At 36.3% G+C, this 26,340-nt stretch overlaps 1 protein-coding gene across 1 annotated transcript; it reads left to right on the top strand.

The window, feature by feature from the left end:
* The first annotated feature begins 10,793 nt into the window (after positions 1–10,793).
* On the top strand, positions 10,794–13,421 carry LOC113350456 (ran-binding protein 1 homolog c-like). Its single transcript, XM_026594596.1, has 4 exons — positions 10,794–11,098; positions 11,208–11,359; positions 11,483–11,608; positions 12,734–13,421. The coding sequence occupies exons 1-4, from the start codon at positions 10,926–10,928 to the stop codon at positions 12,946–12,948; spliced, it is 666 nt and encodes a 221-aa protein (XP_026450381.1). The 5' UTR covers positions 10,794–10,925; the 3' UTR covers positions 12,949–13,421.
* Positions 13,422–26,340: the final 12,919 nt, after the last annotated feature.

Consider the following 26,340-nt stretch of genomic DNA (forward strand, 5'->3'; position numbering starts at 1 on the left):
TATAAATCTTAGGTAATTACCGTTTGATGTTATGTCATTACGTATAAAAAACAGGTGAATAGGTTCAAGCGTGTTTCCAAAATGTTAACTGCATGCCTGAAGAGCGGAGATCCCATGCCAGCTGAGAAGATCAAAGAGGCTAGAGATCTAGTTGATAATATGGATAACGAAGATTATGCTGCCCAGTTTGGGGAGAAAGTCACGAAGAGGCATCATCCCAAGGTGGCAGTATCAAAGACGGGTAAAAGAACTCGAGCTTCATCGAGCGCTGAAGCTGCTCCAACTGAAGGTGCTCAAACCCGTGGTTGTGCAGGACTGGGAGGTATTCACGGTCTTAAAGTAAAGAAGAGCAGATAAATGACAATGATTTTTGTTATACATTCGGAAATTTGTTTGGGTAACTAAGTTAGACAAGTTCAAATGACAATGATTTGTGTGGCATATTCGGAAGTTTTGGTAACTAATTTAACTTCCGAATATTTCAAAGACAAAATTTGAAAAGTATAAGTTTTTCCAAATTCTGATTTTTGGGCCATCGTACATTCGTAACTTTACAAAAAACCTATCCTCCGAATATCACAAGTTCAAAACAAACCACGCCATGGCTCCAGGTGGTTCCAAGGGCCAATATTGAAGGTTAGACAGCCCATATTCGGAAGTTTTGGTAACTAACTTAACTTCCGAATATTTCAAAGACAAAATTTGAAAAATATAAGTTTTTCCAAATTCTGATTTTTGGGACATCGTACATTCGGAACTTTACAAAAAACCTATCCTCCGAATATCACAAGTTCAAAATAAACCACGCCATGGCTCCAGGTGGTTCCAAGGGCCAATATTGAAGGTTAGACAGCCCATATTCGGAAGTTTTGGTAACTAATTTAACTTCCGAATATTTCAAAGACAAAATTTGAAAAGTATAAGTTTTTCCAAATTCTGATTTTTGGGCCATCGTACATTCGGAACGTTACAAAAAACCTATCCTCCGAATATCACAAGTTCAAAACAAACCACGTCATGGCTCCAGGTGGTTCCAAGGGCCAATATTGAAGGTTAGACAGCCCATATTCGGAAGTTTTGGTAACTAATTTAACTTCCGAATATTTCGAAGACAAAATTTGAAAAGTATAAGTTTTTCCAAATTCTGATTTTTGGGCCATCGTACATTCAGAACTTTACAAAAACCTATCCTCCGAATATCACAAGTACAAAAAAAATTGTTTCCTGGAACCAAACAACACCATAATCGGAAAGAAAGTTGACTCATAACATAACCGAATATTACAATCGGTAGTTTGTTTAACAAAATAATCTACCGATTTCGTATAATCGGCTAGTTTTTATATTAATAATACTCCGATTACATCCATTACATAAAATTCAAACGGCCTTAACCTTACAATTTCGTCAAAAGCACCTAAATCCATCTCCTAATTGACCATAAAAGTATTAAAACAGATCATAACTTCCAGTGACCATAGAAATTGTCCCTGTTGATTTTGTAGCATCCTTCATGTTCAAATCGTTTCCCGTAGAGGTCCACATACCGGCGATCCGCAAGATTTCTCTGAAATTACGAATGAGTAACAAGTTAGTACTAGCTTTTGTTAATGTGAGTTGGAGTTACAGAGATACTTACTCGTTTTTCATACGTCCACCAAGGAAAAGCGTTCCTAACAAACCGTTCCTCATCTTCAAGTTTGTCAATCTCCTTATCGAGCGCATTCTTTCTCATCTTAATGTCACTGGATGATCTTCGAATTCGATTATCATCTAAGGCCTCAAATACCATTAAGATACGGTTCCACATCTGCTCTTCGGATTCCGATTTGTGGAGCTTGTGAACACGATCATGAGTAGTTACCACAACCCACGCTCTATAAATAGCACAATCTTATTCTTCGGCAAAAGCAATATCCATGTTTTTTGTTATGCAAATTAAAACTGAAGAGAGGAAAGAGTTTGGTGCAATTGGGGTGATAGATATGAGTTTCTTCATATAGGTTTAGGGTCCAACGGCTCTTTTTGTTTTCCCCAAAAACTCCAACGGCTAATTTGACGAAAGTTGAATGTGGAGAAACCAATAATCGGTAGGTATTGGATTTAGCATATCTACCGATTATGGTAGCTTTCAAAATTTGAATTTGCGGCAACTTATAATCGGTAGGTTTTGTAATATATTTAACTCCCGATTAACGTTGAATCCAAAACACGAACCAAGAAATACTGCACCGACTACAATCGGAAGTATGGGAAATATTTTGGCTTCCGATTTCATTCGGAGGGTAACAATGTTATCATATCCGCCGAACATATAAGGGTAATTTCGCCATTACGAATTACGCGAGATAAGGGCTAGCTACATTTTCCCTTTGGGTGACCTTTTTTGTTTTATTGTTGGCCCCTAAATCCTTTTGAGTGGCCCCTAAAAACGCCAGGATATTTTATTACTAAGGTAAGTAAGGAAATATATTCCGCATCTGTATAATCAATGTTACAGCAGCTATTTCTATACATAGTCGCAGAAACCTAAATAAAAATGTGTCATTAAATGCCTCTTAACCTGTATACGGGTATCAAAGTCAGAGGATCCTTAAAATTACCTAAAAGCAATAATATCCATATTCCAGGTACCTTGACACAAATACCACAGCAATGCATAATTCCACGGAAATTGATGCAAGCTTAGAACTACTTGTAACTTCAATGCAAAGTTTACTTTAAAAAAAATATCCAAAATCATTAATAGTCCAAAATTTTCCACAAATTGAAAAGATATTGAGTTTTTACAATTACCAGTTTTAACAAGGTAAAGATTTTTTGCATTCTTGCTCGCACTTGGTAGGTTCGAAGCACTGACGGATCTACAGCTGGGCTAACACGGGCTTTAGTCCAGGTAATCGTCACAGCCCAACTACCTAAAAATTGAAATGTTATATTGGGCCAAAGCTATTAGCCCAGGTTGAGAAAAAAATTAGAACTTCTTGGGTTCGTCCCTGGTTTGAAGTGGTCGAGATTGAGTACCGCGATTTTATACAATCTATCAGGCATGAAGAAACAAAACAACCAATATCCAGGAAATAAACCAAGCCGAATTATCTAAGGGTTTAAAATTAGAAACCACGCTGAGGAGTTCCCAAATTGACACTGATTTTGTGATCTCTTGACCCAAAACACGGAACGGGAAATTATATACATTTGGAAGTCAAGCAAAGGGTTGGGTTTGCTTGACTGACACTGACCATCTTGACCTAACTTCCTTTTTGGGGTTTATGAGTTTGCTTTATGAGTTACACATTCCTAATTTTATTGTTTGAATTCTATAAAAAGGGGATGCTCTATGCTGCGATATTTACATTGCAAGAGATAATCATATTGCAAGAAAAGGAAATGGAGGCACCTAGTTAATTTTGTTTTCTTTGATTATGGAAGGCATAAATAAAATGGTAACTTTGAAGAGTTATGATGGAGAAGCTTTTGATGTTGAAGGAATCATGCACTGACTGGTTTCTTCTGTAAAGGTAAGTGCTTTTCAGAAACCACAAGTTATGAGGTTCTAAAAATACCCCTCAGGCTTAGACCAGCAAGGGAATTTGCGACCAGTCCACCGATCTCCTTTGGACTTAATTGACTCTTTACACATCTAATAAGGTATAATGGGTAACATTACGAACTCTACTCTGAGATAATTTACAGAATTTGTTTAATTATTTTATGTCATCAAGTGTTCGAGTTCACCAGCAATTCGTGATTTCAATGCCAGAAACAGAAAGTGTTGTCCCGGTGGCCCCTATGCAAGAAAAAAATTATAGTTTATGGAGCAGTATGGAATTAGGCTATTGTTCCTTATCGTATGTGTTAATTACAGATGATTTAACAAGTAAAAAATATTTACTCCATAAAAAATCATCCTCTCTATCCGTCGAAGTAATTATGAAATTCTTATCCCAAGCTAGCTTCTGGATTTTCAACTTTATTAGTTCGATAATTTACTTCACAAGCTGTATCAAACACATCCAGAAGTATTTTTAAAAAAAACACGAAGTTATTTTGGGTGTAAATTTCAGAACTATTTCTAGAGGTTTTTGTTAGAGAGAGAACAAAAAGCGATGGAAGAAAAATAATAATCGTAGTTGACCCGTTAAATTGATCGATGCATGTACTCACATTTAACTCGGACTAGAATATCCCTCGTGCTCTCTCTCTCTCTGAGTCATCATCTCGATCAGCCATTCCATTTATTATGTTCCCAACTAATTATCTTGTGCTGTTGAGAATGATTCATGGACAGAGCAAGCGAACCAGCATAATCCATAAATACCATTTGTGAGTTAGATGATCGAAGCATGCAAATTAGTGTGAAGATCCAAAAACGTGTCTTACTTAATAGCCATCATCTATATTTCGCATTGACTGTATTTGGATCCATATATAAATAAATGATATCAAAATGCAGTTTCTAGATCTTCATACTGATTATTTTAAGTTTGCACTACGGATAATATTCGAATCAAACAACGTTTTTGTAATTCAAGACCTTTGGGATCCAGGAATGATATCAAATTAAAACTAATCCGAGTCATTTCCTGGTCTTGATTTACATCGATCATTCCAATGTCACTGTCTCTATTTTAGAAAATTAATTTTTTCTTGCACGGTTCCAAAATTTAGTATTGGATTTTGCCGTTCAGATTGTGAGCATAAGGGAGCGCGTGGGTGTATTTTAGTCAGAGTCAAATATTCATATACAAATCGGTTTATTTAGCGAGTCAACTAGGATTTTCGCTCTCCTTAGATTACTCTGTGTTCTTCGTTTAACAAAACATCTTTCTAGAAACAGAAACGTCGATAGCATGTTTAAATAGCACATAGGAAATTATTTTTTTAACTTCTAAAAGTCGAAAAACAATTTTTTGTGAACCAAAATAGTTTTTCTCCAAATTAATAAAATTCACTTCTAATAATTGTTCAATTACATCGACGAAACAGTCAAACACGCAACAAGCTGTTCAATTCTCCAAACTCTTGTTGTTTTTTTTCTGAAAGAAAATTAACTGATATTCATTGAAGCTCAAAGCATCCCAACGAAGTTAAACATTACAAGACTCTTTCTCAAACTCTAACCTAGACATGACAGACACTGGGAGTATAGAAACTCCATTTCCTAGTACAATTATTGACTCTAGCATACTTAGCAAGTAAGTCTGCCACTTGATTACACTTCCTACTTTGAAAGCAAACTTGAACATTACCTAGACACTTCACTAAATGCTGACACTCCCTGATGATATTACTTTCTTCCCATCTGGTGATGATACTGTCTCCATTGATACTATCCATGACTTCTTTGTTGTCTCCCTCCATAATGACATTCTGAAGCTGCAACTGGAGAATCCACTGAAGAGCTTTTAACACTGCCATTGCTTCAGTTTGAGCAAAATCTCTAGTCCTTTCTACCAGCGTCCAGGCCTCCACCAACTTCCCTGTAAAATCTCTGATAATTAGAGCAATACCAGTATGAAAAAAATTTGGTAAAACAGAAGCATCAATATTGATTTTAATTTTTTCCCTGGGGGGAGGATTCCAATTTCTATTGCTTCTAAGTGTTAGTAGCATGTCCCTTTGTAATAATGTTGGAATTCTGGTTCTGGTTATCACTGAAGCTAGACTGAATCTTGTTCTCATTAGAGAATGTTATTATTCTGTGTTTCAGACTTGAAACATTGCATCTGATGTTGTCAAAGACTAGTTCACATCTTGATTTCCAAATGAACCACATTGTGATGACAATCTTGTTAATAATGGGTGTTTTGTTGAAGGAGATGTTGTTGTCTGGAGTACACCAACTTTTAACCCACTGCCTGACATCTGAGATATTTCTAATTTCTTGGTAAACCTTAGGAGAGATAACACTCCACACAGTTGTAGCATAATTGCAATGAATCAGAAGATGAGTAATGGTTTCATTTTCATTCCTGCATCTTTGACATAGATCTTGAATATGTTGATTCCTCCTTGCGCTTCTTTCATTTACTGGGAGAATGTCATGCATAACCTTCCACAAGAACAACTGACATTTATGAGGGATTTGCAAGTGGCATAAGCTAAGCCAGAATTTAACTTCTTCTTCCTTTCTAGGTAGGTTGGGATTTTTTTGACAAAGAATAGCCTTGTAAGTGGAGTTTACTATAATTGACCATTTCTTGTTAGGGACCATAGGAGTTTGTCTTCATGCTGCTTGGAAGGCCTGATATTTAGGATTTTCTCTATCTGGTTTTGTGTAAAATATTTTTGGAGTTTGTGAACATCCCAGCTTTGAGTGTTTTCTACCAGTAATTCCTCCAATTTCATGAAATAAGGATATTCTTCATAAGTTGAGAAATTTTGTTGAATTTGAGTTGCAGTATACCCCTCAATCCAATTACCCCTGAAAACATACGCCTTCTTCCTATTTCCAATTTGCCAAATATGAATTTTTTTTGCCCAACTGATTCCTGTTCAGATACTTTTCCAAATTGCACTGCCATTATTTGAAATTTCTTCTTGAAGAATGTTCTCCTTAGGAAAATGTTTTGCTTCTAAGATTTCTGCCCATTTGCTATTTTTGTCTTGAACTAATCTCCAAGCCAATTTTGTGATCATAGCTTCATTGAAAACTTTTAAGTTTTTGAAACCCAGACCTCCCCACCTTTTTGGAATACTCACACTCTCCCAAGATTTGAAGTAGCCTTTACTACCCTGCTTTTTATTCCACCAGTACCTTCTTTGAATTGTTTCAAGATTATATATATTGTGTTGAGGAAGCATAAGACAGCTCATCTGAAATTGTGCCATAGAATTGGTTACAGACTGAATTTGGGTGCTCCTTCTAGCTTGATTTGTCATCCCAGCTTGCCAGCATATCATCCTATGTTGCGTTTTATCTTGGATGTGACTGAAACACTTTGTTCTCTGTCTTCCTATGAAAAGATTGATTCCCAGGAATTTCTCCTCTAAAGGCATAACACTCATAATTAGGATTTCACCAATTTGATTTCTTCTTTCTTCACTTAATCTCTTGTTGAAGTGTAAGCTGGACTTGTTCAGATTTACCATCTGTCCTAAAATATTGCAGAATCTGTTGATAATATGCTTTAAATTCTTGATGGAGCTTATATTGGTTATGGAGAATAAAATACAGTTATCTGCAAAGAACAAATGGGAGATTGGGGGGCCCTTCATTGCAGGAAAAACTGGCACTATATTTTTATTGGTCACTTCAGCTTGTATCATTCTGCTGAATCCCTCCATGAAAATGGTGAACAAATATGGAGAAAGACTATCTCCTTGTATTAAACCCCTTTTTGGATGAATTGTTTCTATTGGAGAGCCATTTAAAAGGATAGAGATAGTTGTTGTAGAAATGCATTGATTTACCAAGTTACACCATTGCCCTGAGAATCCCAGCTTCTGCAAAAATTTTATGATGAAAGTCCACTCCATTCTGTCAAATTCCTTTAACATGTCCAATTTAATTGTCGTGCTCTTTTTTCAGATTTTGTTGTCTTCATATATTGTATGACTTCATGAGCAATAACAACATTGTCTATAATATTTCTTCCTGGGACATAGGCAGCTTGCCATGGGGAAATTAGTTTTTGTAGGAGTGGTTTTAATCTGTTTGTCAAGATTTTGGATATGATTTTATATAAAATGTTACACAGACTAATGGGTCTAAAGTCTGCAGGGCTTTGAATGCAGTTATTTTTGGGGATCAAGGTTTGAAAAGTATGGTTAAGCTCTTTTAGAATTTTACCCTTCTTGAAGAATTCTTGGACCATGTTGACAACATCTATCTTCACCGTATCCCAGTTTTGCTGATAGAACCCATCCTGGAATCCATCTGGACCTGGTGCTGCCCAAGCATTTATTTGATGCACTGTCTTCTTAATTTCCTGCTCGGTTGGTATAGCTATTAACTCTATGTTTTCAGCCTCTGAGATGCATGGAGTGATAAGATTCATGATATCATCATCTTCATCTGGGTTACTGGTTGTGGAAATTTCCTGGAAATGAGCTTTCAGAATTGCAACAATATCTTCTCTTGATTCTTTCGAAACTCCTTCTTTGTTCTGCAAAGAGTGTATTTGATTGCACCTTCTTCTGTAGTTAGCTTGATTATGAAAAATCTTGGAGTTTCTGTCTTGGTACTTGATAGCTCTTTCTCTGGATTGTTGGTATGCAATTCTATTCTTGGTATCATATAGGTTCTTTAGCTGAATCTGGAGTCTTTGGTGCTCTTGAGTGTTTATTTGTTGATTGTTGATACACTGTTGAATAGAGTTCTAAGTTTCTTTAATTCTTTCATCTGTGTGGCCATACTCCTTGATTCTCCAATCCTTTAGACCCTTTTTTGTTGCTCTCAATTTATTTGTGAACTTGAAAGCATCTGTTCCTTGAGTGTTTCAACTCCAGAGTTTTTTAATTTCCTCTTTACAAGATGGTTTCATAAGCCAATGTTCATAAAATCTATACGGTTTGGGCAGGTTCTCGAATTGAGGGCCTGTGGTTAGAAGGATGGGAGCATGATCTGAGCCAAAAGGTATGAGGTTTTTGAGAATGGCATTGGGAAATAAAGTCAACCAGGATGAAAGACACAAAACTCTATCTAATCTTGTTCTAACTTGGTTGAATTGGGTTCTATGATTTGACCATGTAAATGGGAAGCGAGTGTATGGTATATCAATGAGACCTAGAGAAGTAACATCATTAACAATTGTTGGGTTTGATTGTGTAGGGTTGATTAAATAACTCTGTCTTTCATAACCGTATAGAGTAGAGTTGAAGTCTCCCATTATAACCCAGGGCATGCTCATGTTTCTTCCCATTTCATGGATGAAATTCCACTGCACCTGTCTATCATGATCATAAGAGGAACTATACAAGCAAGTTAAGAACCATTCTTTGTTAGTGCCTCCATTTTTTATTATCACACTTATCATATATTTTGAAGAACGAATGAACTCCATATCAACACCATCTTTCATAAAAGAGCTAAGCCTTCTACTCTTACTCTATCCTCATTACACCAAACATTTGGATAATGCATTTGTTTCAGGAGATAGTTAGCTTCAGACACATTCCATGCATTTGTTTCAGGAGATAGTTAGCTTCAAACATTTGGATATGCTTTAGACACACCAAACATAAAAGAGCTAAGCCTTCTACTCTTACTCTATCCTCATTACACCAAACTCTTACTCTATCCTCTTACTCTATCCTCTTACTCTATACTCTAGTTTTTGTTTCAGATAGGAAAATGACATCAGGATTGAAATTGAATATGCAGTTTTTCAGGTGGTCTCTGGTTAATTTATTTCCTAATCCTTGCACATTCCATGCTAGGAGTTTCATGTTGTAAATACACTTTGGTAATCTATAAATAAGTTCACAGTAGGGGGAAAATAAGAATTTAAATTGAGAAATGGGAGAGATTACCGCAGGATTTCCTTGTCCTGCATCAGAGCCTTGATTGCTGATGATATATTTTTCCCAGTCTCCAACCACTGGCTCTTCCACTTGCTGATTGTTCTCCCATTGAGGTTGACTATGTTCTCCTTCTTCAGCAACTTCCTCCATCTGATTAGAGCTTACTCTTGAGCTTTCCCTCTCTCTTGTTCTCTTGAATCTCCTAATGTTTCCACTCCTGCTGCTTTGTGCTCTTTCATAGTTGGTGTTTCCACTGGTAGCTTCCTCCTCTTGAAAATACTCAGTATAGACAGAATTGCAGTACTGTCCATCTTCAGGCCTGACAAAAAGCACCATATTGGACTTTCTATTCTTGTTGGTCTTCTTTGGAGTTATCCTAGTGGGAGCATCATCAATGTTCCAGTATGTATTGCTTGTCATATTTTAAGGAATCTTGTCAAGAAACCTGCATAGCTTCTGTGATAGGTCCCTCACTTCTTTTGCTTTGTTTTTGCAATCATCTGCATCATGGTCATTGATGAAGCAGGCTGGGCAAAGTTGATGAGGTTGCTTTTGATAATAAAAAGGAATCCACTGAGTGCAGTTGGCTGCATTTTGAGAAAGTACTCCTCTTCTGAGAGATTTTGAGATATCTATCTCAATCAGAGCACCAACATCATTTGAGTCAACTGGTTTTGCATCTTCTGGATCCAATTCTCTCACTTCTCCTAACATGCTTCCCATCTCATTTGCAACATACACATTGAGAAACTCCTTTGGCAAGTCTTTGAAAGTGACCCAGAATTCTTGCTTGTCAGATAGGATATCTCTGTGATTTTGAGTTGGATTCCATGGCTTGAGGATCCACAGAAAACCATCTAGACACCATGGGGCTTCAGATAGCACCCAACTCCAGTCGTCTTTTGATTCAAAAGTAACTGTGAACAAGTTCTTTCCCTTCTTTCTTAGCACAAAGGTTCCCACTTTGTCTCCCCAAATCAATCTAGCTTGTTTTTCTGCAAAACCTCTGCTGACATTGAGAAAACTTGAGTTGATTTGAGCTACATTGATCACTTGTCTTATGTCATCAAAAGACTCAATTGAGGCTGAGTCAAAGCGATCCAAACTCTTGTTGTTTTGGGGAAAAATATCTTTGTTGTTGAGTTCCACTTCCAACAACAACGGCCAATGTCAAAGTAGTTTGAAAAGGTCATGTCCCTTCTGATCATAGCAGCCACGCCCGGCTATAGGTGGTCAGCTTCAACTCCAAGCCGTGTTAAAGCCAGCCAGCCAGCTTGAATCCTAAGCTAACATATATTTTTTAATAAGTTGAAAAGCGAAAACCCTAGTTTATATTTCACAACACACTTCCCCCTTTCTCTGCCTCTCTAGATATTCCGCCGTAAACATCACTCCACCGCCACAACCACCGCCATCACAGCCACAGTCTCTGTATCATCTCATCTCTAGTAGTAGCGATGGCAAGCAAGGATGTAGAACACAGCAAGGTAGAAGAAGAGGAAGAAACAGTTGAAGGAACCAACGCTGGTGGTGAAGAAGAAGATACTGGTGCTCAGATCGCTCCTATCATTAAACTTGAAGAAGTTGCTGTAACTACTGGTGAAGAAGAAGAAGATGTTCTTCTCGATCTGTATGTTTTCTGAATCTCAAATCCGAACCCCAATCTCTTACTTTTTATTAGCTTTTTCGATTTGATTTGATTCAGTTGCTAACCGATTCGGTCCTTTTGATTGTTGTAGAAAGGCGAAACTGTACCGATTCGATAAAGATGGAAATCAATGGAAGGAAAGAGGAGTTGGAACTGTGAAGCTTCTTAAACATAAACAGACTTCAAAAGTTCGTTTGGTTATGAGACAATCTAAGACACTGAAGATCTGTGCTAATCATCTAGGTTTGTTTGTTTTATTGAATTGATTTTAGTTTTTGTTTGTTTGGATTTTGATCTGTGAGATTCGATGTAGGGTTTTTAATGAGATTTGATTTAGGGTTTTTGTCTGTGATTTTTGATTTGTAGTGTTACCAACAATTTCGATGCAAGAGCATGCCGGGAATGAGAAATCATGTGTATGGCACGCAGCTGATTTCTCTGATGGTGAATTGAAAGAAGAGTTGTTCTGTATCCGATTTGCATCCATTGAGAGTAAGTATTTTGCTTGAGGTTTTCATTGATTTAAGCCTGTTGATATTGCTGTTTGTAGTGTATCTCAGTCATGAGTATAATATTACCTGTTGATTACTATTAGGATGTCTTGTGTTTGCTTGTTGTTTGGTTGCTCTTATTATTTGTATAATAGTAATTTAAATGTATGCTGTTGTTGGGGACACAGTCTTACATGTTTAGTCTGTTTCTCTCAATTTAGTTAGTCTGTTTCTCGCAAGTGAGGCAACAGCCAATAGGTTTCGGACATGTTTTTGCAGGGCGTTTGTGTTTCACAATTTACAGTTGATGTATGAGTTTAGAGTATCATGTGTTTTGGCGTACCAGTATGATGTCATGTCATGATGTTTGATTTGTTGTAATTTCAATGTTATATAAGATATATCTTTTAAAAGGAATGTAAGACTTGATAATAGTCTGTGAATCATGTTGAGTCCCTATATGGTTAGTCGCATGTCCTAAGTTAAAATCTAGACTTCCTAAACGACTCATAATTGTAATCAATTTGTACACTCATCAAATTTGTCACTTTTGGATTATTTGCTTAGCTGTATTCATGTTTAAACACTTGTAAAGTTATCTGTCCAGCTTGTTCATTGTAAGGAATTGTACAAGTGAGCTGTCTTATTGTTTGGTAGTAGGGACAGGTGTTTTGAAATGCCCATAGGGATTTAATTAGTTTGCCAAGAAGTTAAATCTTTATTATGCCAGTTCTGTGTAAGTTGCTTTTACACTTTAGCGTCCCATGTGGCAAAGTGATGAGCTTTTAGAAGAGTACAGTCTCTCAGTTTGAGTATCATGTGAAATATATATATTATGTGAAATATATATATTACTTGGTCGTACATGTTTGTATCTGTAAAGATCAAAATGGTTAATGACTTTCGACTTGAGTTAATTGAGTTTGATCATGAATATGAATATTTGAGTGGACTTGTTTTCTATGCTGTTGAAATGTTAAGAGTATCTGTTGTCAACATACACAGTTAGTGAACATTGCTAGTCCGGAAGAAGTGAATTACTGATGGAGAAAATAATGACGTTGTATAGTGTTTTGTCACACTTTCCTTTTCTGACTTCCTACCCTGTGTGCTTCCTGCCACACAGATGCTAAAGCTTTCAAGGAGATGGTTGAAGAGGTTGCCGAGTCCCAGGTGAAGAAATCTGAAGAGAGCAAAGAAGGTGCTGCATCGTTAGCAGATGATCTTACTGAGAAGTTGTCTGTTGGTGAGAAGAAAGAAGATGTACCTACACCTGAAAAGAAGAAGGATGAGCCTGAAGCAGAAGCATCATCTGCTGAGAAGGAGAAGAAGGATGAATAGGTGGAGCTAGGGTTCTGATTCTTATTTTTTGGTCCACACATCTTATATAAATGTTCCCATCAAGTGTCAAAACCCGGACAACATATATAAACTAGATCAAGTGGGTAGTTTGAGTTATTATGGGAGGACTTGGCTTAGTGTCAGTTGGTCCGTAAGTTGGTCAGTCTCGGTTGGTCCTTGCATTGCGTTGATGGATTTTCTTTTTAATTTATTATACCATCTCATGTGGTGTTCAGATTTTATTTGATTTTGGTTTGCTTCTTTTCATAGCAAAAGGTCTTGGGTTTCTCATTGTGTCAAGTGTTGTTTGGGGGAAACAAATATATTTATGTGTCTTTTTGGTGAGTGAAACTTCATGTTTGTTGACTTATATTCTCCCCCAGAGAGTCGGTATTTGTAAGCATTTATCTGCAGACTATAAAGTACAAGTAGATGTTAATAATTTGGAGGCTTGCATCCAAGTTGCAAGATTCCTGGCTGGTGCTTATGAACAGGTTTTTTGGGCTTATCATTGGAGTTTGACTTGTCTTGCGCAATTCTATGACTCTCACCAATTTTGAGAATTAAAATTGGTGACAGTTCCCAGGAGGCGCACATAGCTCAGTGCGCATTATTTGCTGCAGTTGATGATAAAGTTACTACCATGATTGGCCACTTGGGTTTCCTTTTGATGCTGTTACTGTAGAATATGTTACTTTGACAGTGCATCAAACAAAAAGAATACATAGAAGTCACAGAAGTTTATTTCCAGGCCCTGATCTTTACTTTATCTTTTCTTGGTAAATTTTATGAAAATATAGGGTTCTCTGTTCATCTCAAGACGTCCGTGTATTCTTCGCTATAATCCTCCCGACTGAGGACCTTTCTTTCATCTCAATGATAAACGCACTCTTGATACGACGCATAAAGCCATGAACTCCTACTCCACACTAGTACTGAGATAATCACTGAAAAGCCCATTGGTTTCCTTCCTAACCTTCTCTTCTTCCTCTAGGGTGAGCTCACTCTAATGTTGAAATACTTGCGAATCTCTGCTCTGGTCTCTCCAAGAGACTGGCCTGGAAGCAATTGGTTTTAATGTTGTACGCACAAATGTAATGGGTGTATCCGAGTATATCGACATCAGAGCCGGTGTAGACTCAGGGAAACGCCACGTTCTTACTCATTATTAGGGCCTTTTCTCCAAGCCCAAACACTTTTTACTCTACCCATTTAGGTTTTTATTTTATTTTTGTGTGTGTGTGAAGGAAAAACTATGAATTAACTTTGAGTCTTTTTGGGGGAATCCTGTTTTTGGGCATACTTATTAGGGCAATACTGAATAAGGACAAAAATGAATTGCAGATAGTAAATTCAAAAGCCCCTGAACCAAATATTTTATGTAACGACAACTTCGCCTTTTCAGTATTACTGTTAATGATAATGGTTATTTGTTAATTAATAATCTTGATTAGTAATTAACATTAATGAGTAGTGATTAAGATAATTAAGTTATAAAAGTTTGTGTTGATGAAAAATTTGTGGGGGTGGGGGGTTAGTTTTTTTAGGAGAGTGAGGAAAAAACTTTGATTCAAGTAATCTCGATGGACGAGGAGGGAAAATCTTCATCTAAAAAACTTAGGAAAATACACATCAACTACAATAATGATCCGGAAATGGCTGATATCTTAGATTATGAGAATGATTTTACACAAACTCAAACTCAAATTCATGATGATGATTTTTATGAGCCAAATCCAGATGATGAATACTTCGATGAGTAACCTGATGCTAGTAATACACAGGTATACCGTATACTTCTTGATTATGTTTATTTTATTTTTGTAGGTTGAAATCATCTAAATGTTTTTTTCACCATAGTTCGGCGAACCAGGTATAGGTTCAGCTTATTATTATCATCCGAACCCACCTAGTTCATTATAAATGACGAGCAGTTCGGCTTATTGAAATGTTGAAAATTATCGGTCGAACCTGTATTTATAACTTCCCGCCTAATTGCTAGATCCTAGTTCGACTTATTTGAAATTTTCATAACAAGCCGAACGTATTCATCACTTCGAAAAGAACTTGTTAATGGTACGACTTATATAATGAATATCGTAAGAGCCGAACCTTCATAAATACTAGGTTCAGCTTTTTACTTAATTCGTATATATGCTGAACCTAATAATTAATTTTTCTTCATAATATCTAACCTTGTGACATTATTGTAGACCGTGCTTGGTGAACCCATACCGATGGACGATCAACCGGATCCTGTAGACGTAATTCATGAAGATATGAAGGATCACTTCCAAAATGATTTGGTAGATATGTAAGAATTTGGTGTTTACCTTCATGTTGTCGGAATATTCCGAAGTTTTTCTTACTAATTATTTGTTTTTGAATGAACGTAGACATGGAAAAGTAAACCTGAAGAGCTTGGGCAGAGGAACACACAATGAAGTAAATTGTGTAATAGTCTGTGGACAACAAAGACGACATGATCGGTTTGAAATAATTTGTGAGCGAGGTGGAGGACCGACTACCCCGATGTCATTATTTATTTGCTCAAAGACGTGGAACCTCATAAAGAAAGGTTTGTGTCATGTTTCACCAATCAACACAAACACTTCGACTGCCAAGCAACTATTATGGTAGAGTCGTCTCATTATCGGCTGAAAAAGAATCTTTTTGGTAATGTTGATACGTTTGTCACGATATTTGATGCAATGAATGAATATTTCAAGAGTGATGTTGTGAGAATTAAAGCGGCATTTGAAAATAACCTTATGTTCCAAAACAAAGATTACGATAGTAAATTGCTACGGGGATTAACTTATAGAGTCTCCCATCTATGCATTGGAAAAATGATGAAAGAAGAGAAGTTGATTGAGACATTTTCTGCTAACTTGGAGGAAGAGTGTGTTTGTAAAATGAAGACATCTATGGGACTTCCATGCTGTCAAGACATACTTCGGTACAACGATTGTATCATACCATTTGAGGACATTGATCCTCTTTGGAAACAACTATCCTCTCCCAATAAAAAATCACGAGGATGATCCAAAGATTTGGGACACGGTAAATGGGAAAAAGTTAACGGACATGTATAAGAAAATTTGCTATATAAATAAAATTAACTTTGAGTTATCGACTTAACATGTTTGATAATGAGTACAAATTATTTATTCATTAAGAAACAACAGTTAAATATTTTTATGAGTTTCCATCATCATTTTTATGTTTTTCTAATTGATATTTCTTTTTATTAATTGTATAAAGGATACTGCCTGTTCAATGCATGCACATTATATTTATATATATACTATTATACTTAAATTAGAGAAACACATGACCGCTGATCTTTTCCCAATCCAATACAATAAAAATAAAATTAGGTTTCACCTATTTGCCACCCTCATTTTTGCTATTTTCCACTCTCATTAATTGCCACCCCCACTTATCTTATTTGCCACCTATGTATTTTTTTCATATATCCTAAATACACTTCGTTGACTTTTTGTTTACACCCAAAAAATGTAACCACCACAATAACTTAAATCTTAAAAAACCTCGAGCCACGAATCAATCCCTGCCAGTATCTTCTTCTGATGCATCTCTTCCACCATTTTTTTACTTTGTCTCTCCCACCAAAACCAGTTGAAAGAGATGCATCAGAGTTATTAAGAAAAAAAAAGATACCAATTAGAACTGCTATGTTAAAATGACAGTAGGCAAGGTCATATACTATACATGACTAACCATTATAATGTTCGGTTACTGTTTAGGAATTTTCTTTGAAGGATGGATTCAATTAACTCACATGTAGTTAACTTTAATACCATGCAATACTAAATTTGCGTAATTTGTGTAGTCTTCTAAATTCGAATGACACATCTAGGTTTTGGGACAGTTGTAGTCTTGACGTTTAAAATTCAGTACCTGTCCGATGTAATCGTCGTGAACGACTAAGTCCATTTAGAATTGTCTCATCCGTTTTTTTTCGTTACAAATAGTTTCTTCAGATGATTCAAATCGATTCATATTGGGAAGGACATGTTAAAGGGTGGTGAAAGATTGGCACATAAAAAATGTTGCTGTCCCAACATCATGGAGAAAGAAGTTACAAAAAGATTATGTTTTTTCAGCATAATATTCTTGGATGTTCATGGAAGGGATGAATATTTTGCCCTAGTTTTTAATTGTGGAATCTTGAATAATAATGATTTATTGATTATTTGTCAATTAAATCGTTGATCCCCGAAAAATAAAATGATAAGAGCTAAAAAAAAATGATAAATTTAAACATAATAATGTACTAATGCAAGAGAATTCCAACTTAGGGTTGATGAAAACAAAGATTAATAGAGAAGAAGACAAAATATAGTGATGATAGTTATAGTCAAATTTAATTTGACTTTTGTATGTGATAAATAGGAAAAAGTAAAGTGGAAAGTAAAATTACTTTAGAAATTTTGATGAGAGTGGTAAATAGGAAAAATGAGGATGGGAAATAGGTGAAACCTAAAATTGACAACGATTTACCGACTTAACATGTTTGATAACGAATACAAATTATTTTACCGTTATGATATAATTGTTAACTATTTTTTTGAGTTTTCATAATCATTTTTTTTAAGTTTTTTTCTTTCTTTTCTTTTAGTTGATATTTATTTTTATTAATTGTATAAAGGCTACCGCCTCAGATGATGTTTAATGCATGCACACTATATTTATATGAATACTACTATACTTAAATTAGAGAAACACATGATCCTTAATCTTTTTCTAATTTTATATAAAGTAATTAACTATGAATTACCGACTTAACATGTTTGATAATGAGTACACATTATTTTACCATTATGATATCATTGTTAACCTTTTTTTTTTGAGTTTTCATCATCAATTTTTTAGTTGATTTTTCTTTTTATTTATTGTAGTTATTGTTACGAAATTATTGGGGGAAAAAGTTTAGTTGTATAAAGGTACTCTAATCAACTTCCCACAAGGCCCTCCTGGACTCATAATCGGCTCTGAACGACATTTTTGTCAATAGGATTAAAGCCTGGAACCCGAATTTCCCCTAAATCAACCATGGCTCCTTCATTCAACAAAACTTCCATTCTCGATAAGATATCATAAAGTTTGATATCTTTGTGCAACATACACCATTCTGCTTCTTGAAGCACCCATATGCTCAAAGGAGTTTCATATTTATCGATCATAGCATAACAAAGGAACCCTTCCGACTCCCCCATACATTTTGTGTTGTATTCTCATTTGAACCAACAATCACTTGGGATGACAACCTAATCAGTTTACATTCTCCCTTGCCACGACTTCCCTTTTTGATGTTGCTGTTTCTGTCAATCCTCACGGCTAGAATGTGGCTAGTTAGCTTTTGAAACCAGTAGAATACATCATTGCACGCAACAAGATGATCAAAATTTCGGTGTAAGAAACGAGCATCTTCTAGACATGTAACAACATAAGACTCCACACACCAAGGTTAGAACAAAATAATTCCATTTCAAACTCCCTTGCTGGTCTAAGCCTGAGGGGTATTTTTAGAACCTCATAACTTGTGGTTTCTGAAAAGCACTTACCTTTACAGAAGAAACCAGTCAGTGCATGATTCCTTCAACATCAAAAGCTTCTCCATCATAACTCTTCAAAGTTACCATTTTATTTATGCCTTCCATAATCAAAGAAAACAAAATTAACTAGGTGCCTCCATTTCCTTTTCTTGCAATATGATTATCTCTTGCAATGTAAATATCGCAGCATAGAGCATCCCCTTTTTATAGAATTCAAACAATAAAATTAGGAATGTGTAACTCATAAAGCAAACTCATAAACCCCAAAAAGGAAGTTAGGTCAAGATGGTCAGTGTCAGTCAAGCAAACCCAACCCTTTGCCTGACTTCCAAATGTATATAATTTCCCGTTCCGTGTTTTGGGTCAAGAGATCACAAAATTAGTGTCAATTTGGGAAATCCTGAGTGTGGTTTCTAATTTTAAACCCTTAGATAATTCGGCTTGGTTTATTTCCTGGATATTGGTTGTTTTGTTTCTTCATGCCTGATAGATTGTATAAAATCGCGATACTCAATCTCGACCACTGATAGACACATTTTTGTGTTTAGTTTGATCTCAATACTATATATTGTTGGCACTCGAGTTTGTACTAATTTTGGTGTTTTATGTGTTTGTAGGCACCTTTGGAAAATAAACATTTTTTGGAAAATTCGGCTCGAAAAGTTGGTAAAAGCCCCGGAGGACACGTGTTATTCGGACTCTCACCGTTGGATAAGGGGCACCTCAATTACTAAGGGGCACCCCAGGTCACCCCAAAAGGCATCTTCTATTCGCACCCCAGTACAGGATTAGGGGGAGGTCATCTTCTCCATTTGAATTTTGTTTTTGGCGGGAAAATGGAGAACACTTCTGCAGATTTTTGATCGAATTGTTGAACGTGTTCTAGGGAGATTCAATGGCTGATTTTTGGTAGATAGTTGTGCTATGGCCTATTAAACACACTGTGGGCGTTTGGTTCGACCAGCATTGGCTAGAATCAGCTAAACAATTCACGGGTTGAAAACAGGGCAGTTCGTGTATATCACGGGTTTCACGTGATTTGGAGAAGATTCTACGTGTTTTGTGCGTGCATGGAAGACCCTCACAGCCTGTTGGAGCGTGAAGGAGTTAAATATGGTAATTTGGAGGCTTGAAAACGCGTGAGAAGATGAAACATGAAAGAAAATATTCCCAGAAATAATTTCTTTACTGCCGAGTTAAAGAGAATTATATGGAGTGAATGAGCGAGATTCGATGGGTCTGTTGGTTATAAATAGGTTGTTGTGGTTGAGTATAACGGGTGTCGAGAGTCTGGGGGGCGTAGGAGAGCCAGAGAAGAAGAAATTCGAGTTTTCCCAAACTCGGTTTCTGCTGCTGGAGCTGCTGATGAACATGAAGAACACGAAGAACGGACCTGCACCAGCAATCGTGGTTCTACAGTAATAACGACTCACACCTGTGGTTCGTACATCAGGCAGACTTATTTGCTACAGCGATTGCGACACAGCTTCAGCAGTCTTATTTTGTCACTGAGGGTCGTAGTTATCTGGTTTGTAACAAATATAATTGTTACAAACCCGATTTTATTGTATTTCTCACATTCTCATCATTTGTAAACCATTTTTGAGCCATAATAAATTATTTGAGAGCATTTTTACTATGATGAGCTAATTCCCTCGTAACCAAGGAAATGGAGGAAGCTATTCACGCAACATAAATGGGTAACTATTTCATTTAATTATATAATTCACCTAATCGCTGCTTTCGCAGAGTTTTAAATTATTTGAATGATTGTCTTAATTATTTATTATTCAGTTTGATAGGTTATGCTTGGTTTAATCTCTTGATAATCTATGCTTAAGGTTTACAAATAATGTTTGAGAATCTGTATGATTGATAGTGAATTAAAGATAAAAGAGGACTTAAGAATTGAATAGAGTTTTGAAATATTTATCATTCAATTTTGCATAATAGTGGAATCTAGTGTCTTGGTTACCTCTCGCACCCATTGTTAATATATTTGTATATATAATTTTATTAAATCTAAAATTCCATTTCCTTCACAAGTCTGAAACGAATCCTATTTACTACAATCACAATCAAAAAATCTTAATCATTTTGGCGCCGCTTCCGGGGATTTGTGCTTAGGTAGAATTTTTAGGTTTTTATTATTTTTTATTATTCCATTTGTTCTTTTTACGTCTCTTTGGTTGTGTCTTTGTATTACAGGTTTGAAGTTGGATACTAAAGACCTTGGAATCAAAGCTTAAAGCTAAAAGAGAAGGAAAAAAGACAAAGCAAAAAAATAAAGAAAAAGGAGAAAAAAGAGAGAGAGAATTATTTTTTTAAGAGACTTTCCATTTTTTTTTTGTAATTATTATTATTATTTTTTGTATTTCTTTTCATTGGACTGGATTTTGGACAATTTATTTTAATTTTAAACCCTACGGAAGGGTTATATATATAAAAAATAAATTAAATATAAACTTTTTGCAGGGAAGGACGACGATTACAATATCGTCTCGGCCCCTCGGGTTCGCACACTGACACCGCAGTCAGTGGCCCGAGTCGACTACAGCGGTTCTTCCCCCGTCTGGTACGGGAGGTAAACTTCTAAACACCCACGAATCTCCTGTCAGCGGATTTACTGTCTGCCTTAAGGTGATTATATGTTGAGGACTGAACCGGCTGCTTTAAAGGGCAAGAACTGGCCATATAAGATAAGAGTTCAGATTTCATTATCGTTCCCTTCTTGCCCGCCTTAGGTAAACGAAACCTAACGCGAACCCAAGATTAAAATTTGATTAGAACGAGACCGATAGGGTAACGAGCTTGGTAGGAAAATCTTTCGAAAAATATTGGTTACTCTTTTAAGCATACTTCAAAGTTCTTGATGGTTTCTGTAAGTTGAATGCGTGACTGCGCCACCTTGTAATACCGGTGAGGATTTGGGTATCAAAGTTCCACTGAGCTTCCCTCGCCTCGATTCAACTTACATTAGCTCGGATTGATTCCAGAGGGGTGTGCTCAAATTGTAACGAATTCCTTTTCGAAGGAATAGAAGCTGGTCTAGAAAACAATCTAAGTGGAGCCATCATGCTTTTTGTTTGCTAGATTCAATAGGTTTGATTTGGTCGAATCAGCCTTGTTTGTGATTGTGTAGAATTCCCTTGCAATTAAGAATGTCGAACTGGTATGATAGAAGCCAATACAATGAGTATCGACCTGAATTTGAATATGGACATCATCCTTTTTATGACCATGTTGGGAATAGTGGTTGGGAACGCCATCCTTTGGAAGGATATGGGTCATACCCTGGTGAGCCCAATTACTATCCACACATGCATCAGTCTTACGAGAAAGAATATTATAGTACTAGTTCTTCGTCTCTAGAGGATACAATCAAACTATTGAAAAGTAGTCCTTTTTATGATCCATCTGTTCCTATTCCTCCTTTAGAAGAGTCCCTCAGGGAGTTAGCTGAGTCGACGCGTAAGTTAGCTGAGATGAATAGTGTAATTATAGACGAAATAACTACAATAATGAGTGAACTTTCTATAGAGGAATCCCTAGAGCGGATAGCTGAGACGAACGAAAGAATTGCTCGAAACTACTTGAATTGCCAATATAGTGTATCCAATAATACCCTTGAGAATGAAGATAGTTATTTACATAATCAAGATAACAAGGTTAGAATTGGTAGCACTACTTGTTTTGATGAGGTTCAATCATCTTCGTACTATTATGATGAGGATAGTAGTAATGAAGAATCTGAAATGTGTAGGCATAGTGATCAGGAATCTATTAATCCAATTGAGATTTATAATGATTCTATTATTTCTAGTTCAAATCCAAATAATTTTTATGATTATTCACCTATTCAGAAGGACGAGGATTTGATTAGGGATACCACCGTTTTAGACGATGTAGTTTTTCCTTTTGATTACGAATCCGATAATGCTTTAGAGGAACGAGTTTATTCCGAAAATGCTGTTTTAGAGTCTAGCGACTTAGAAACAATAGTCTTAGACGAAGAAAATGAACTCGTAGAGCTATTAAATAGGAGTAAGGATGCGTCGCTTGAGTATAACCTCGAAGGACCAATTAACTATTTTCAGGATTCCAATGATCTAGAAATTAAGGAAATTGTAGCTAGTCTATCTATAGATACCCAAAAATATAAGTTTGGGGGTGATTATCATTCTCCTTGTGCCATACCTTTAGCTCTTACAGAGATCCCTCATTTTGGACTTGATATCTCCTCCTCGACCATTTTACAAGATTACCTTCATACTTGTTCTCCCGAACCTAATGATGTCCAGGAAGAAGTTCAGTCGTTAGAAACCCATCCTCTGGTTGATGTGGTTTGCCCAGGATATGATACCCAGATTGACTTTGTTTTCCCACCAAATAGTTTTCTTCCAAATGTGGGAACGTTTATCTTTCAAATGTGTCGAATATTAAGTTGTGAGACTAAACCTAAATGCTTTAGGAAATTAGAATCGACACATTTGCTTAAGAGTGACTGGTAGCTCAAGGAATGAGACCTAAAAACTACAACCTATGTTTTACCTACAAGTATACAGGGTCTTGATGAAGATAGAATGTAAATAGAGGTTTGTCCACATGGACTTGGAGGATTTGCTAAAGTTTTCTAAATTTCTAAGGTTATCTGAGTTCAAAGGAAGGTACTAAGGCTTTTGATTCCACTACTTGACCCTAGGCTAAGGAAATTATGATGCAATGTATGTCTTGTTCTTTCCTGAAAGATTACAATGAGGATTCTACTAACTATCCTAGCCAAATTACCCCTAGCATCAGTTGTCTTTAATCAGCACAACTAATCACAGGCATTTAGCTTCTCTAGCTAGTTTAGCTTAAGGCAGTCTCTCTAGTGGATTGAATTCTTGGCCAAAGACCTAGATCCACTCCTAGTATCAGCTGTCTTCTAACAGCACAGGTGATCACAAGCAGGTATCCCAAATGGCTAAGCATTCATCCTAAGGCAATTCAGCTCAATAAAAGAACATACAAATACATTAACATTCCTAGCATATGATCAAGAGCTTCCTCTAAACCCTAGCAAGTGAATTAGAACATGGACATGCTTGTAATCATGATACTAACAGGTATAAACATGCTCCACATTACACAACATACAATTCACATTCAACCTTTATGCATAAGAGAGATTCAACATGAATTGAAAATGAATTTCGAAATTAATATTGAACTGCAAATATTGCTCACTGGCTAGCCCAGAGATGCCGAATTTTACAACCCCTAACACCCTTTTATAGTTACAACAAAAAAATTCCAAAATCCCCAAATCAGTGAAATTAGGGTTTTACAAAAAATCCTTACCTAATCTCTGAAAACGATTGATAGCTCTCACCCATGTTTCCTTGTCTTCTGCTGATGCTACCCATGCCTTCGATTTATCCTATAACCTCACCTATTTCATCAACTCCTAACCTAGGGTTCCTGTGAGATGAAACGATTAGGAGGTGATGTAATAAGTGGCTAGAAAAGTAGGTCTTGGTTGATAGAAGTGATGATGGCTCGAGTGGTGGTGGTTGAGTGATTTGGGGGGGAGAAGATGGTTGCAGAGAAGAAGAAATGGATGAAAGAGAAACTCGATGGATTTAGGAGAAGGGTGCGTTTGGTGCGGGTAATAGGGTTAGGTTGCTTAGGTGTTAAACGGGATCATCAAATTTGATATTTTGTGAATGGAATCCGTGGGATGATAACTTCTGAAACGGATCTAACGGCGAGATGGAGACAGATTATGAGCGACCGTTGGATGCAAAAATACAACGAAACTAACGGCTCAAGATGGAGTTAGGTGCTGTAGTGTTGGTCAGGTGCATCGAAATCTGATGCATGATGACGCAGCGACCGTTGGATGATGGAATGGATCCAATCTTACGGTTAAGAAGGAAAACGGGTTTGGGTATTGAATTTTGGGTTTAGGATATGGATTTGGGTTTAGGAATTGGATTTGGGCTTAGGTAATCTTGAGCCCACTTCTTCTTTAAGAACAATTTCTTCCTTTTTAAGCCCATTTTTATCCTTGAGTCTTCCATAACACATTCTTCACTTCTTTTCCGCTAGAGTTTCCATCGGCTTTCTCCCGTGTCTTTGCTCTTTTGGATCCGCAACTCATCTAGTCTTTATTTGGTACCTAAAAATACAAAATTAAACAATATTAAGTAATTATCCTTGAGGAGAGTAAAATACAAAATTCATTACAAATGGGGGAATTATGGTATGCAAAATGGGATAAGTGCCAATAAAACGATGATAAATAATGCAATATTTGGCGCCTATCAAATACCCCTAAACCTGAATTTTACTTGTCCTCAAGTAAAACAGAAACTAAGGAAATCCTACCTATACCACTGTCGCTGGTCTCTCGAATGCATTTAGCGTATGCACTAAGCCTTTTAAACCACTAAGTGTCCCTAGTGGACGAGTGAAGTCTCGTGAAGGTTTGCTTAGAACGTACCTACAAAGTTCTAGGCCAAAATATAAGCTCATATTCCATCAAATGTGACATGTGCAAGACAGTTTAAGCTCACAGCAAAATGGAGATGTCAATCTAGCTATCTAAGGCACAATCCTAGCACTGATAACAAATAAAGACATGTGATAAGAGTGTAAAGTGTATCTACACATGTGTAAAGAAAGATCGGATGTTATGACTACTAATCACCAAGAGATAGTTTCTCAGGCTAAGAACTGAGGTCGAAATCTAGCTAGCTGTCCGGACTTTACGAGAATTGTGAATGAGTTGGAGGTATTTCACAATTACTCGCGTTGTACATCAATGGCATACACCCTTCCTTGCTTATTACAATGAAAACAAAAGATGACTCTTTACATGACTCTTATTTACATTGACTACTCTCTTTTATTTTTGGATAAGAGAGAACTATTTTTTATGACAAAATGGAATTTGAATACTTGATTTTTTTTTTTTTTTTTTATTTTTTTTTTTTTTTTTTTTTTTTTTTTTTTTTTTTTTTTTTTTTTTTTTTGAAAAGGAAACACTTTTGATACAAAGGAAAAAGAAACAAAAAAATTACATGACACTTGCAAGAGGTAGCCCTTTTTGATGCACCCAGTTAAATTCGATGGTTGTTTTTCTTAATGTAACCTCCACCTTCTATCCCAACCAACCAAAGAACAAGCTAGTCAAGTTTCGTTCAGTATTCTAAAGTGATTGGCAAAAAACTTCCGATAGAACACCTCAAGGATGAGGCTATACATGTATTGGTAGATCGTGCGCGTGTAAGTTTCTTATCACTATGTGAATTGTGCTAGAATCAGGGTGCCTAAATATCTAGACTAAGACTCCTAAAAATTACATATTTGCACAAGAGTCAACATTTCAAGGTAAATGAGCTCCATTTTTATGATTTTTTTTCATTTTTTAATTTTTTATTTTGATTTTTCATTTTTTCAAAAAGAGGGAGGAGTTTTGTTTTCAATTATAGCATGTTATAAGGGTATATACTGATTATCACCCCTAAACCTAAATTAAACAGTGTCCTCAATGTTTAAATAGTGCAAAAGAAAGAACTGTACAGAAAAGGAAAAACATAAAATAAAATGGAACGTTCAACCTGGTTTATGTACAAGGGTGGACCAATCAGGACGCATAGACGGGATCCTCCAGATCGGTTGCCTCAATGTCAGGCGGAAGTGGTTCAAGGAACGGTTTCAATCGCTGCCCATTCACTTTGAAAATGTTCTTGTTGGAGACATCTTCAAGTTCCACAGCTCCATGAGGGAATACCGTGCGTACTAGGAACGGGCCGGTCCATCG

The sequence above is a fragment of the Papaver somniferum genome, chromosome 2 (assembly GCF_003573695.1).
Source record: "Papaver somniferum cultivar HN1 chromosome 2, ASM357369v1, whole genome shotgun sequence".
Lineage (NCBI taxonomy): Eukaryota > Viridiplantae > Streptophyta > Magnoliopsida > Ranunculales > Papaveraceae > Papaver > Papaver somniferum.